The sequence below is a fragment of the Macrotis lagotis genome, chromosome 2 (assembly GCF_037893015.1).
Source record: "Macrotis lagotis isolate mMagLag1 chromosome 2, bilby.v1.9.chrom.fasta, whole genome shotgun sequence".
Taxonomy (NCBI): Eukaryota; Metazoa; Chordata; class Mammalia; order Peramelemorphia; family Peramelidae; genus Macrotis; species Macrotis lagotis.
In genome coordinates, this window is record NC_133659.1 from 199,991,075 (window position 1) to 200,005,451 (window position 14,377).

Genomic DNA, 14,377 nt, shown 5'->3' on the forward strand with positions numbered 1-14,377 from the left:
CCCCGGGAGCGGGCGCGGGCGCGGGGGCAGCAAGGCTGCATTCCCCGCTCCCCGCCCCCGGCGGCGTGTGCGGGGCCCGGCAGCCCGGGACACAAAGACTTGGTGGGAGGGCGCGGGCCCGGGCCCCCCTCCGCAGACCCCCGCGTCCCGGCCGGGCCGGCGCGCCGCCCCGCTCCGGCGGCCGCGAGAGGCAGCGGCCACTATGGCCTCCGCCGCCGGGGCGCCGCGTGAACCCCTGCCCGCCGGCCCAGCCCGGCTTCTGATTGGCTGAGGCGCCGTCCGGGCAGCGGGACGCCCCCTCCCCCTCCCTCCCCTCCCCCACCGGCGGCCCAGCCCCCCCGCCCCCTCCACCACCAGCACCAGCACCGCCACCACCACCGGCACCACTACCGTCCCCCCCACCCCCACCCCGCCTCTCCGCCGTGCAAATCTCGCGAGGGAACACGCGGTTTCACTAGTGTGTTTACACCTATCACTACTAATCCGGACCGAACCGATCCGGATTAAGGGGCCGGAGGCGGGTCCCAGGCATCTGCGGTTCCGACCCTCCTCAGCCCACCCCCCCCCCCTTCCTCGGCGTCACCTCACCGGGGTTCTCCCCCCCCCCGCCCCACCTCCGGGCCCGGCACCCCCCCCACCCCCACCCCCCGCGCCTTCCCCGGCCTTTGTCCGGCGCCAGGAGGCCGGTTCCGCGGCCCCCCCACGGCCTCCCCGGCCCCAGCCCCCTTCGGGCGGCCGGCTGGCTACGCGAGCCCGGGGATCTGCGGCCTCTCCGCCCCCTCCCCCTCCCCGTCTCCCTCCCTCCCTCCTTCCTTCCCTCCCCCGCCCGCCCGCCCTCGCGTGGAGCCCGGCGCCGGCGGCGGCTGCCCGGGCGGGGGGTTGCGGCGCTCAGGAGAGGCCCCGGCTCCGCCCCGGGCCTGCCCAGGGGAAGAGCGGAGCGGCCCGGAGCCGGGTCGGGTTGGGTCGGGGCCCCTCCAGGGAGGAGCGGCGGCGGCGGCGGCGGCGGCAGGTGAGAGCGCGGCCGAACCGAGCCCGGGGCGGGGGGCAGGCGCCGGGCCGGGCCGGGGCTCGGGGTTGAGGCCGGGCCCGGGCCGAGCGGTCCCCGGGCTCGCGTAACCGTCCCCGGGCGCACATGGAGCCGGGAGTCGGGCCGAGGCTCCCCGGGCCGGGGCCCCGCCGGGCAAGCCGGGGCGCCCCGAGCCGGAGGAGCGCACCTCGCCCCCCGGGGGCCCGGCCTGCCCGGCCTGACAGGTGGGGCCGAAGTTGGGCAAAGTTTGCGGGCGGCTGGCGGAGGGCTCCGCGGGCAGGCCCCGGCCGGCGGCCGCGCTGCCAGGCCCCGGGCCGCGGGGGGGGGGGGGGGGCCGGCGGCCGGGGCCCCGACCCGACCCGGCCCCGGGCTCACCCGGCATGGAGGCCGCGGCGGGGCCCGGGGCTTCTGTTTTGTTTTGTTTTTTTAAAACGCGATTTGACATTAAAACGCGGCCACGGCCGAGGCGTTATTTTCCAGGCCGGGGCTGGGGATGGGAGTTGGAAAAGGTCCGATGGCTCTCGTGGTGGGAGAGGAGGATGCAGCCTTGGCGAACCCGGCCTCGGTTAATGGGAAGGGCGAGACTTCGAGGAAGCCGGTTATTTGAGGGGAGCTCCAAGTCTTTTGTGGTATTTAGCCCTCCTCCCGCCCAGGAGAATTCCGCTACACTTTAATGTGTGTGTGTGTGTGTGTGTGTGTGTAATGGGGGTAGGGAGGAGGAGGAGGTGCGGTGAAACTTTAATCTATCCACCATCTCTCTCGCCTATGGCCTAGGCTCTTAATTCAGCCAGGGAAGGGAAATGAAACTGGAAGGATGTCTATATTGGTTGTTACTGGAAATTGTGGGCATGTTAGCTTAACCGAGGAGAGGTTGGAATCCTGGGTCCAGTGAACTTTAAAATCATCCCATCACCCTTCCTCTTCCTCGCCTCTCCCCGATTTGCATCCTCCTAACTGATTAACCGGGTGCTTAAAGGTGTCAATTGGAATATCGGTGCATCTCGTTTGGGCCCCTTCTACCCCCCCAATTTTGTGTCACAGCGTTCCTATGCTTCTTGTTTGCCGGGTTTTTATACTCTGTGAATAGAAATGAATAGGTTTGCCGAAAGTAGCTTTATGTGTTATTTAGCAATAAGAACAATTTTAAATATGGTGTACTCTTGCCCCTCCCTGTTTGGAAGGAGTGCTAAAAGACAGATGTGTAGAATCTAGGGAAATACAGTGCTGCAGGGAGTGGTCAGAAAGGAGACTTAGGGAAAGAATGGTTTTATGTATGGATATGCATACTCTACTTTCACTCTAGATTGACTTTATCCTCAGTGTCCCATTACATCAAAAATGAGCTTTTCTCTTGAGACCTCGCCAAAGAAATCTTAAGTTTTATTTAGAGTTTGTCTGTGGCTTCTAATTCATTCTATGGTCTTATGACATCGGCATTAATGATTCATATCTAAAAATCTCCCATCCAGATTCTTATCTTAGTATATCCTTTCTTGGGGGAAGGGGCCGTGTCAGTGCCCCTACTTTTCACAACTTCAGTGAAGTTATAAGAAAGGATTGAGCAATTTGTATTTTAACAGCTAGTTTTTCAGATTTATGGATGAATTAGACATTCTTAAAAGTTATAAAAGATGACCTCCAGGTTCCATTTATTTGTAGCATAATAAAATTTCTTGCTTAATGTATATGGTATGACTCTGATGGGGGAGGATTCGATTGACCGTTACATGATCATGTCACTCTTGAATTTTGTCAGATATAAAAATGGTTTTTTCCTTTTGATGTTTTTTTCTGTATTTTCACATCATTTTTCCCTTTCCCAACAGAAATGATGGAAGAATTGCATAGCTTGGACCCAAGGCGGCAAGAACTGTTAGAAGCCAGGTTCACTGGAGTAGGTGTTAGTAAGGTGAGTAAAAGTGATGCTGTTGAACACATTTCCTAGTTTTAAATTAAGAACTGATATTTAAATAAATGTAGATATGTGTATGTGTGAGTGACTGAATCAGAATGGTCCACCTACTTTAGAACAGGTTAATTAGACCATAATCTTGATTCCTTCCGTCTTTGCTAGTCATTGACATACTTTCTGTAAATCAGATTTCTTTTTGCACCATTCATTTTCTTTTTAATGATAGACACAGGTTTAGCTTCATGTTTGTCAAGTGTTTTTGTTTTTCTTGGATAAAATACTATGAATTATATATTATATCATAGTATATTGTAGTTCTTAAACTTTCTAGTTTGAAACTTTTTGAGGACTCATACAGTTGTATATTGAAATTCTTCAAATCATAAGTCTGCAAAATCCCTCATTCCACAATAAAGCAGATTCTGCCTAGTTGCCTATCCAATTTGCCTTTGTACTCATACTTTCACCTTTTTTGGGGTGGGGAGGTTTGGAGGATGGAATAAGATTAAGTACTGGCAGATATATTATTTTTAGAAATATGTATTCCAGTACATTTTCCTAAATTTAAAGACCATTAACAATCCAAAGACCCCAATGACCTAGGTTCAAGAAGTGTGGTTTGGATTTGAAAAAAAATTTCAAGTATGAATCTTTGCTTTAGTAGATCAGCTTTTGCTCAGAGGTAGTACCAAGGACTGCTGTCATTGGGTGTATAAGGTTGGTGAATTGACTATACAAAGCAAAACTAAGATTAAGCTTTGTGTAGTCTTATTAAGTCAAAGATATTATGAAGAATGCTTCCTCTATACTTTGATGTGTTTCTATGTATATGAATATTTACAAGTTTGGTTGCTGGTGGTTAATGATTAGATTTGATGAATTTAGTGCAAGTTTTGTAGCTTTTGTTCCCTTTAGCATTTAAATCTCCTTTTCTTGATTATTGTAATAATCTAAAAAAGCTAAATAACTTGGACATTGTATTATTAGGTTGTAAATAGTAATTGTTATTAGTAAATGTGATTAAGGTGTTTCCTGTGACTTCAGCTAATCTATTCCATGAGAGATTTTTCTATTGGAAAAATATTATGCTTTGGTATTTGAATATTCAAAAGGATATTTTGATTTATAAAACTACAAATATCCAATTTCTTGCTTTAATGTTCTCATGGAGAATAAAGTTCCTAGATATTATATAAAGTAAGTTAATGGTCAAATTTTTGGGGGTTTAAATTCATGGGACATTTTTATTATTCATATGTATTATAAGAAGTAGCATGTTGTTGTAGAAATAACCTGGACTTGGAGTTTTAAGTACTTAGATCAGTTTTGATTTTGGAAAGAGGTTGTCATTTGTGTGTTCTTTGACTTGACTATACCAACTCAGGCAAAATGTCCTTCCCTGAACAACACTGTTCTAGGTGTATATTTTACCCCTACTTGAATGGGAGCTCCTTTTTGTTTTCGATTGTCCCATTTTTTTTTCCTATTGACTTCTTCAGACCTTATTAAACATTGTGTCTGCCCCATTGTAAGAACTTTTTCATTCATTGATTCATTCTTAGTTGTATTGCCTGCTACCTGTGCAACATTTTATAACTCATTTTAATTTCTTTGTGTCTTTGAAATGAGGAGCTTGGAATACTGTGTGGTAGAAAAAAAATATAATAGAAATGACAAGTCTGTTCTGGAGAAAGGAGAGCTGATTTGTTATGAGTGAGTTTTAAATTAGCTATTTGTGAGAGAAATGTGAAATAATTTGTATAAAGTATTTGTGTGTGTTTATGTGTATATATTAAAAGTATAAGTAATTGAAGCTTCAGTTTAAATAATATAAATAAAGTGCTTTGTTAACTGCTTTGTAGGCTTTAAAGAATTGTATAAATGAGAACTATCATTATTCATTATTCTATTCTACGGGTGTGTTTGAACTCGGGCAAATCACTTAACTTTTCTAGACCTCACCTGTAAAATGGTGGGAGTGAGTGGGGGAAAAAAGGTTGGACTAGATGGTCTCTTCAGGTTCTAATCTATTATGCTATTTATTGGGTAATGTTTGAGATCCCATTCAATTAGATTTCTTGATGTGTCCCTTAGTGTTTGAATTTTTTAAGATTGAAAATGGCTGTATCTATATGGAAGAGATGGAGGAGGAATGACAGTTTTCATGTTCAAATTAAGATTATGGCAAAGTTTAACTGGCGACAGGAAATCTTAATGTAACCTTTCAACTGCAAAATGGGAAGTTCTGCTTTGGTATCTCTGTGCAAAGGGGAAAAAACTACCTATTTTTTATACTCATTAGTTGTGTAAATGTGAATTAAGTAAATGTTTTATTATTTCCAGATGAGAAAACTCTGATGTTCCATAAGGAGCAGGTAGAAGGGTTTGTGGTAAAGGTGAAATTGTGAAAAAAAAAAAACTTTAGTAAATTATATCGTAAATGGAATTTGAGGAAAACACTTGCATTTTGTGGTGACTTTCAGCTTATTTTACCTGTTATTAATAAGTCACTATAGCCCTCACCATGCCCTTATTTGGGGTGAAAGGAAGGAAACTGGATTGAAGGGGATGATTTTTTGGGGGAAAGTTTATTCCTTGCCTTGAATTCTTTGCTGAGTTTTAGGATATACATAATAATGCTTTGTAGGTACCCATGACAGATTTCAGTTTTTGCAAAACCCTGAGAGTGGTCTTACTTGCATTGCAGAAAAGAGTTATTCCCTCTATGAGTGCCATCTAGAGGGATTGTCTCTGTGTTTTTCTTAACTGTTAGGACAATTTATTACTTTTTGATATGACTCTTTACCCCACTAGGTATGAGGTTCAGTAGTAGGCACAGTATTTAAAATTACCAGCTACCATATAGCTCTTCAGTCATGACACTTTTTTTTGGTAGTTGAATTAGATATGCATTATAAAAGGTAGGTCTAAACACCAGGCATTTGTAATAGTCTATTGTGCTTGATTTTTTTCAGGTTCCTTAATTTCCATGGATACTTAGAATAATGTTCAGTTATTCAGTTATCAGCCACAATGACCCTAATTACCATAACCAGTCTAAAATTTTTTTATACTTGGTTTTGGGATGTACTACCTATATACTTATATATAAGATTTAGAGATTAGACCTGTGATTTCTTTGGTATAAAGACTCCCTGGTGAGGAAACTCCCAATGCCTGCTGGTACTTGCTCTGCAACTATTAAGAATTTTAGAGAGTTGCCTAGAATACTGAGAGATTAAGTGCCAGTATGTGTCAGAGATGGAACTTGAATTCAGGTCCTTCTGACTTTGAGACAAAACTTTGTAAAATATAGTCTTTAACATAGATTTCCTGAATGGTGACTAGTTGATGGCAGTAGGGTAGATACTTTCTGAGTGGTCCAGAAAACTATTGGGAAAAATTTCCTTTGGTAATTCCAGAAATGGAATAAGATGATGCAGAATTCTATTTTACTTTTTAAGAAGGTCTGAAATCTCTTATTTTAAAAAGTATATCATTTAAATTGGTTAGATAAATTTCACACTTCCTCATTTTTCTATTTGATCCCAGGAGACATCCCCCTTTTTTTAAAGTATTGACTGTAGGTAATCTCTTTATAGACTATAGAGAATATTTTACATTTTATAATGTTTTTAGTGAAGGTTATGCATCATAGACATAGTCTTCTTTGTTTCTCTCTTTTCCATAATGAAAAATACAGATAGTGTCCGTTTTCAGTTTTTTGTTTCTTTGTTTTTAGTGGGCAAATACTCTCTACCAAGGCATATTAGCAAATGCTCTGCAATTTATAGCCTTAGGTTTTCTGGAGGCACTGAGAGGTTAAGTGACTAGCAAGGGTCACAAAGACAGGAAAGAAATATTACAGACATCAATCACTATAAAGATGGGACAAGGCTTTTTTAGGCTGGGGAAGATGCATTTGCCATTCTGAGGCCCAATGGTTCCTTGATATTTGATGTCTTAGTTCAGTGAGATTTGACTTTTTTAAATGATATGTCAGAAAATAAGAGGATATTAATAGTGAATAAGAGTCTGCAGTATATGAGTTAGTTGCATTAATTATACAGTGTTAACTGTTTAATGTGGAAGTGCTGTTATAATTTATAATAAATTGAGATGTATTTTCCACTTCATAAGTGATTATAAAACATTTTGCTGGTAAAAATTTTAATAGGGATTTGAATATATAATAATTTGTACTTGTTCCAGCGATATTTTTTAAGGAATTGTGGTCCTACATGTATTATATTTATCCTTAAGGCTTAGACTTGTACTTTTTTGTTCCCTTACTGTGTTTCTTACTATCAGGACTTCACCTTCGGTGAGGGTATCTGGTAACAGTAAGGCCCATGGTCCCTTTTGTGGGGGTACTATGTTTATCACTTCCCCCTCTCTATTTCCCAGCCGCCTAAGCAAAGTTCATTTTGTCACCTGCAACTTTTACCTTATTCTTTCTTCCCCATCTACTTCAGCCCTATCCCTCCCACCTCCTAATCCAGCTCTGTCCTCTTATTCCATTATATTCTCTGGAACCTCCTTGTTCTCTCATTAACACACTTTTCTGCTTCTTAGATGCTTTTCTTCTTATGTTTTTCTTTTTTTACCTTCTGGTTCTTATGGATACTTTGTCCCTTTCAGAAGATCTACAGAATCTGTGTCAGTCCTCTTTAATGGTGCATTTTTTTCATTTTCTTTCTCCTCCTCATTTAACCTCTATCCAGCTTGAACCAGGAGGAAGAGAAAGCATAGCTCCTTGCTTACCACTTCCAGATCTTTGCTGCTGTTGTTATTTAGCACTTTAGTCTTCCTTTAAGGTACATTTCTTCTAAATTTGTCATTTTAACCAGATCCTGTTGTGCTTATCTATCAGCCTTTTGGTCAGCTCATAATTATTCACCTTGACTTGTCTAGGGGATTTTAATATATCTATTAATGTTCCCTTAAACACTGTGGCTTTAATTCATCAACACCCTCAGTTCCCATGACCTTCACCTATCCTTGTGTCTCATCCATACTAGATCTTATCATCCACAAGATCTTACCACCATCTTAATTCAATGATTAAAGAATTCAGAATTTCTTCCATTGGACCATACTCAGTTATTATTCTCTCTCTCCTGGTAATTTATTGCTTAAATCTCTTTGACCTCACTGTGACCTCTGTAGTCTCTATTGTTCAGTATTTTTACCCAGTCATCACTTCTGTCTCATCTCCCCCCCTTCATTTGCTTCCCTTTCCAGTTTAAAAAAAAATTACCCAAATTTTATGGATAGCTTCAGATTTTCAGTACAACTTTAGATTTTGCATTATGTTATCTATCCCTCCCCTATCCAGTTAGCCGTTTTAAAAAGGAGGAAAAATGGCAGTTCAGAAGAGTTACCACATCAACAGAGATTGAGTCTATATGCAGATTTCACAGCTTTAGACCTGATCTCTGAAAAGAAGGGAGAAAGATGCTTTTTTTCTCATTTCTTTTTCAGGGACATTCTTGGTCATTATGATAGGGTTTAGCTTTTTTGTTTTTTCTTTTTACATTGTTATATTTATTGTGGAGGTTATTTTCTTGGATTTGCTTATACTATCAACCAGTTCAAACAAATCTTTCCATGCTTCTGATTTCTTCGAATTTGTTGTTTATTATGGTTAGATAGAGTACTGTATGAGTTGTATGAATATAATAAAAATAGTTGAAACATGACTAATGAGTAGCAGACTTTGGAATCAGAAGTACTTGCCTTTGATACATATGGACTGTTAAGTCCATATGAATGGAGAGTTGGAACATTCCTGAGTAAGTTATGGAACCTCTTAGTCCTAGGCAACTCTCAAATATGTAAATTACAGAGCAGGTGCTGATTTGCACTAGTGGAGGTAGTTCCTCATGAACACTCCCTTATACTGGTCAAACTCAAAATCAGTATGCATTCTAGTAGTCAGATATTGATTTGGAAAACCACAAATTAACATCTATATTGTATTTTTATTTACTAAACAATTTCCAATCACTTTTTGTCTGGTTGGTAAGTATGTTTTGATACCTGTTTTCACGCTAAATTATAAGTTTTGGTGCAAAACAAAAACAATTCATGTTCCACAATTTGTTTATCCATTTCAAAATTGATGGGCATCTACTTTAATTTCCAGTTCTTTCACAGAAAATACTGCTATGAGTATTTATGTGTTTAAGTGAGATTGTTGTATCAAAAAGATACGAACATTTTAAATCAGATCTTAATTTCTTCAGTAGTGTATTAGGGTGTTTGTCCTAATATTTCAGTCTTATCATTGTTGCCAATTTGTTGTATATGAGATAAAATCAGTTATTTTTGCATTTTTCTTATTTAAAATAATTTTTCAATAGTTTGTAGACATACTCTTGGGAGTCCTTTCTTTGTGTCCGATAGTTCTTGGTATTACATTTTTGTTTCTTCCATTTATGTTTTAAATATCAGATCCTAATCAAGTTTTTGATGCAATATAGTTTCCTTTCTTAGCTAAGTTGATATTGTTTATGTAAAAGCTGTTCAGTATCATGTAATTCAAATGATTTATTTTTTTTTCTCTTTCTTGTTTGGGAAAGAATTCTTTCTCTTGTCATAGTTGTAAAAGGTAATTTATCTCATTCTTTTCTGTTATTTTCATGCTGTGACCTTTTCCTAGTTGACCTCCCTATTTCAATAAGACTGTTGAAAGGATTTTCTCAACCTTCTTAAACCCTATCCTCCTTCCCCATTCTTTTTCTTTTCCCCTTTTCCTAACTTTACTGGGGCAGCTAGATGGAGCAATGGATATAGAGCACTGGCCTCGGAGTCAGGAGGATAGGAGTTCAAATCCAGACTCAGACACGTGCTAGCTGTGTGACTTGGACAAGTCACTTAACCCTGATTGCCTGGCAACCAGGGCCATCTCCGGTTGTCCTGTTTCATATCTGGCCACTGGACCTAGATGGCTCTGGAGGAGAAAGTGAGGCTGGTGACTTAGCACAGCCCCTCCTCCCTCAAATCAATTCATATGCTTGTCATGGCGTCACTTTCCTGATGTCATGCTCTTCTTTGAGAATGAAGGACAAACATTATTATAATCTTTACTAAAAGGACTCTACCTCTCACTCGACTGAGGAAAATAGAAGCCATTCATAGTGAGCTCCCTCTTCCCACTTTGTATCTCAAAATCAAAGCGTCCTCCATCTTCTTTACTAGAGATTGGAGTAAAGGATAAGTGCTATTTTTACTAAGGACAATCCTTCTGCTTGTACTCTTTATTTGGTCTCTTTTGGGTTCCCGGTGATCACCTTTTTCTCTTCAAACTTTGATCTTCGGTAGTATTTCCTTCCTTGCTATTTGTAAACATACCCAGGTGTCCCCCAATGTTAAAAATCATCATTTGACTTGGCCATTTCCTCAAGCTGCTGCCTATATCTCTCCTCCCTTTTACAGCCAAAATCTTAGGGAAAAAAATTGTACTTTTGTTGCCTCTACTTCCTTTCTTCTCCCTTACTCTGTAGTTTGGCTTTCCGTTTCATCACTACTTGAAATTACCCTGCAAAATTACTTATGATCTCTTAATTGCTCAATGCTTGGCCATTTTTTCTCACTACTCATCTTTTTTAAAAACAAATTTTTGTTGACATCTATTTAAAGTTACTTTCCTTTTGAATTGAGTTTTGTATTAAAAATTCATTTCTTATATTGAAGAATTTGTAAAATTCAGCAAAAATAGCATATTGAAAAGGATGATTGATGTTTTATGTGATGTTCTATGCAGAGGTTCCCCAGATTCTGTAGAGAAGGGGAAGGGGAAACCTTTCCTCTCATATCTGTTCTTTGGGGCAATACTTGGTTTTTGAAATTTCAAAACATTTGATTTTTTTGTGTGGTTCTTTTCCATTTATGTTTTTGGAATCACTGGTTATATTGTTTTCTTGTCTTTTCTTTTTGTATTAATTCACCTGTTTGCCCATGTAGTCACCTTCGTGTTTTTCTTTTCTTACATTGCAGTAATATTTCATTATATTTCATGTACCACGACTTGTTTAGCCATCCCCCAATTAGTGAAAGTTTATTTGTTTCCATTTTTTTTTGCTCACAAAAAGTGTTATTATAAATATTTTGTTGTTTTTAGGATCATTTTGTCTTTGAGTCTTGGGATATATACCTAGAAGTGGGATCTTAAGGTTTAAAGGTTTGAACACTTTCTTTGCATAATTACATCTTGCTATTCTAAGTGGTTAGACCAATTCACAGCTCTACCAGAAATTAATCAGTGTTCCCATCTTTCAATATTGACTATTCCTATTTTTTGTCATCTTTGCCAACTAGTTGGATGTAAGCTAAAACCTCACAGTGGTTTTGATTTGCATTTTGCGTTATTAGTTTATTTTAGAGCATGTTTTTATGTTAGTGGTTTGTGGTTCTCAATTTTTGAAGATTGCTTATATTCTTTGACTATCTATTTGGTAAAGATTTTTGGTTTTATATAAATCTTTTTGACCATTATATAGCTTAGATATCAGATCAATCTTGGAGAGATTTGATTGAAAGATTTTTTTTCCCATCGATTGATTCTCTTCTTATCCTTACTGCATTAATTTTTCCTTGCAAAAGTTTTTGAGTTTCATGTAATTGGAAATTATTTTTTATTCATTCTTTATTTGGTTAAAAATTTGTCCCCTCTTCATGTATAAAAAATGTTACCTTGATTTCTCTTCTAGTTTTTTAATGGCATCATCTTTAATATTTGGTAATTTATTTTAAATTTATTGTGATGTATAATATATGATATTTGTCTAAAACTAATTATTTCCAGCCTGCTTTCTGATTTCTTCCATAATTCTAATCAAATGAGGGAATTTTTTTCCCCCTGGGTAACTTGTTTTTAGATTTATCAAACACTGAGGTAATTGAGTTTCTTTATTTCTGAGGTTTCTTTGTCTAATATGTTCCATTAATCTGTTTTTCCTGTTTTTTTAATTGTTGTTACTTAGGGGTTTTTTTTTGCAGGGCAGTGGGGTTAAGTGACTTGTCCAAGGTCACACAACTATTAAGTAATAATAATAATGATGATAATAATGGTAATGATAATGCTTGTCCTTCATCCTTGAAGAAGACTGTGTCATCAGGGAGGTGATGTTATGATAAGCCAATGAACTAGATTTGAGTGAGAGGGTGTTTTTGCTAAGTCACCACCTCACTTTCTATTCCAGATCCATCTGGGTCCAGTGGCCAGATATGAATTAGGATGACTGGAGATGACCCTGGATGCCAGGCAATCTGGGTTAAGTGACTTGCCCAAGGTCACATAGCTAGTAAATGTCTTAGGCTGGCTTTATACTCATATCGTTCTGACTCTAAGGTCAGTGATCATTCACTGAACCGTCTAGCCTCAGGTAAGTCTCAGACACCTTCTGAGACTGGATTTGAACTCAGGTTCTCCTGACTCCAGAGTTAGTGCTCTAATCACAAAGCCACCTGACTGTTACACAGTTTTAATGTTTACTGCTTTGTAATAGTTCAATGTCTGCATGTGCTACTTCTCCCTATTTATTTCCTGTTATTTCTCTTTGTTATTCTAGATCCCCTTTTCCTCCAAATGAATTTAGTTTTGTCTAGTTCTATAAAGTATCTTTTTTGATAGTTTGGTGTGATGCTAAATCTGTAAATTAATTTGAGTATTACAATATTGCCCTTTTCCTAATTAAGAACTATAAATAAGTCCTTGTATTTTGTGATCTCAGCAGCTTTTGGCACTTTGTTGACCATGTTTCTTTCTGAGCATCTTCTCCTCATTTGGGTTTTTTATGATACTGTACTCTCTTGGTTTTGTGGCCTGCCATTTCTTCTTAGTCAATTGCCAGGTCATCATACTCATCACTCCAACTGTGGGTATGTTTCAGTATTTCAGTGCTCTTTTCCAGGTCCTGTTGTCTTCTCTTTTTTTCTCTTATATCCTTTCTCTTAGTGATTTCATTAATTCCCATGCGTTAATTTAGTATTTCTAAGCAGATGACTCATGTATATATAATATATATGTATATCCCCTACATTACATATATATATGTACATATATATATATATATATATATATATATATATATATATATATCTTTTTGAGCTCATGTCTTGCATAACTAACTTCCAGTTGTGCATTTCCCAGCCAGCCTTATCAACTGCCAATTGGGCATTTCCCACTGGTAGCCATCTCAAGTTAACATGTCCAGAATAATTTATTATCTCCATCTCTCCCCTTCTTCCCCTATTTCATATTTCTTTTAAGGCATTGTCATTTTTTTAAGTTCCTCTTGCCACTCATAGCTCTCCACCTAGTTCAGGCTTAGTCACCTCTTATCTGTATTGCAACACTCTCCTAATTGGTTTAATGTCTTTAATTCTCTCCATTCCAATCCATCTCCCACAAAGCTGCCTAAAGCACAAGTTTGACTTTGTCACTTGCCTGCTCAAAAAATTCCGGGGGCTCCCTTGTTGCCTCTAGGATCAAATATAAATTCCTTTGAAATTTATACACTTTCAAAGTTTGGCTCTAGCCCACCATTCTATACTTTTGCACCTCTACTTTGTGGAGTACCTTGATGGTCTGCATATGCTACTTCTGAAGTAACTGAACTGACATTTCCTCTCACCATTGGTGCCACTTTCTGAAAATTACTTTGTGTTTTGTGTTTACTTGTTTTTTGTACATGTTTTTCTTTTGATTAAAATGTAAGCTCCTTGAGGGAAGTGACTGTTTAATTTTTATGTTATCAGTGCCTGTCATAGTGCCTGGCACATAATAAATGCTTTTTGATTGGTAGGCTTATATTGGGTTGTTATTTACATTGTCTTGACTCTCTTGAAAAAGAGTGATGTAGGGGAAAGAGAACTAGATTTGGAATTGAAGTAACTGGTTTCAAATCCAGGATGTTCCCACTCTGTACCTATGTCAAGTCACTTAAATTCTCTGGACTTTGAGTTTGTGTTTCTGTAAGATAATGGATTGGACTAGATTAACACTCGCCAAAGGTTCTTCCAGACGTTCATTTTTGTTGCCCTGTTCCCATTGCCTAGCCTGGCACATACTCGACTAATTCCACTTTATTTTTTTTAAAGGTTTTTGCAAGGCAGTGGGGTTAAGTAGCTTGCCCAAGGCCACACAGCTAAGTAATTATTAAGTGTCTGAGGATTTGAACCAAGGTACTCCTTGACTGCAGGGCTGGTGCTCTATCCACTGCGCTACCTAGCTGCCCCCTAATTCCACTGTCTTCCTAATCACTTGAGAACATCCCCAGATCATCTTTCTCAGTGAGGGAAAGTTGTTTATAAATAATCAATATTACTGGAACATCCATAGGATTTAAAGGTGTGTCAGATGTTCCATTAGTCCCCAATTTTCATCAAGATATTGTATCCTTAAGAGTTACTGTGGGGCAGCTAGGTGGTGT

At 39.8% G+C, this 14,377-nt stretch overlaps 1 protein-coding gene across 3 annotated transcripts in view; it reads left to right on the forward strand.

Moving 5' to 3' along the window:
- The first annotated feature begins 442 nt into the window (after nt 1-442).
- TLK2 (tousled like kinase 2) overlaps nt 443-14,377 on the forward strand; it is a 160,552-nt gene continuing 146,617 nt past the window's right edge. The window contains exons 1-2 of one of the 3 annotated variants that reach the window (XM_074224422.1): nt 443-1,009; nt 2,854-2,936. In XM_074224422.1, the coding sequence (XP_074080523.1) occupies nt 2,856-2,936 (81 nt within the window). In that variant the 5' untranslated portion in view covers nt 443-1,009; nt 2,854-2,855. Of the gene's footprint in view, nt 1,010-1,127; nt 1,252-2,853; nt 2,937-14,377 lie in introns of those variants that run through there. The other 2 variants (XM_074224420.1, XM_074224421.1) reach the window with 2 other exon arrangements.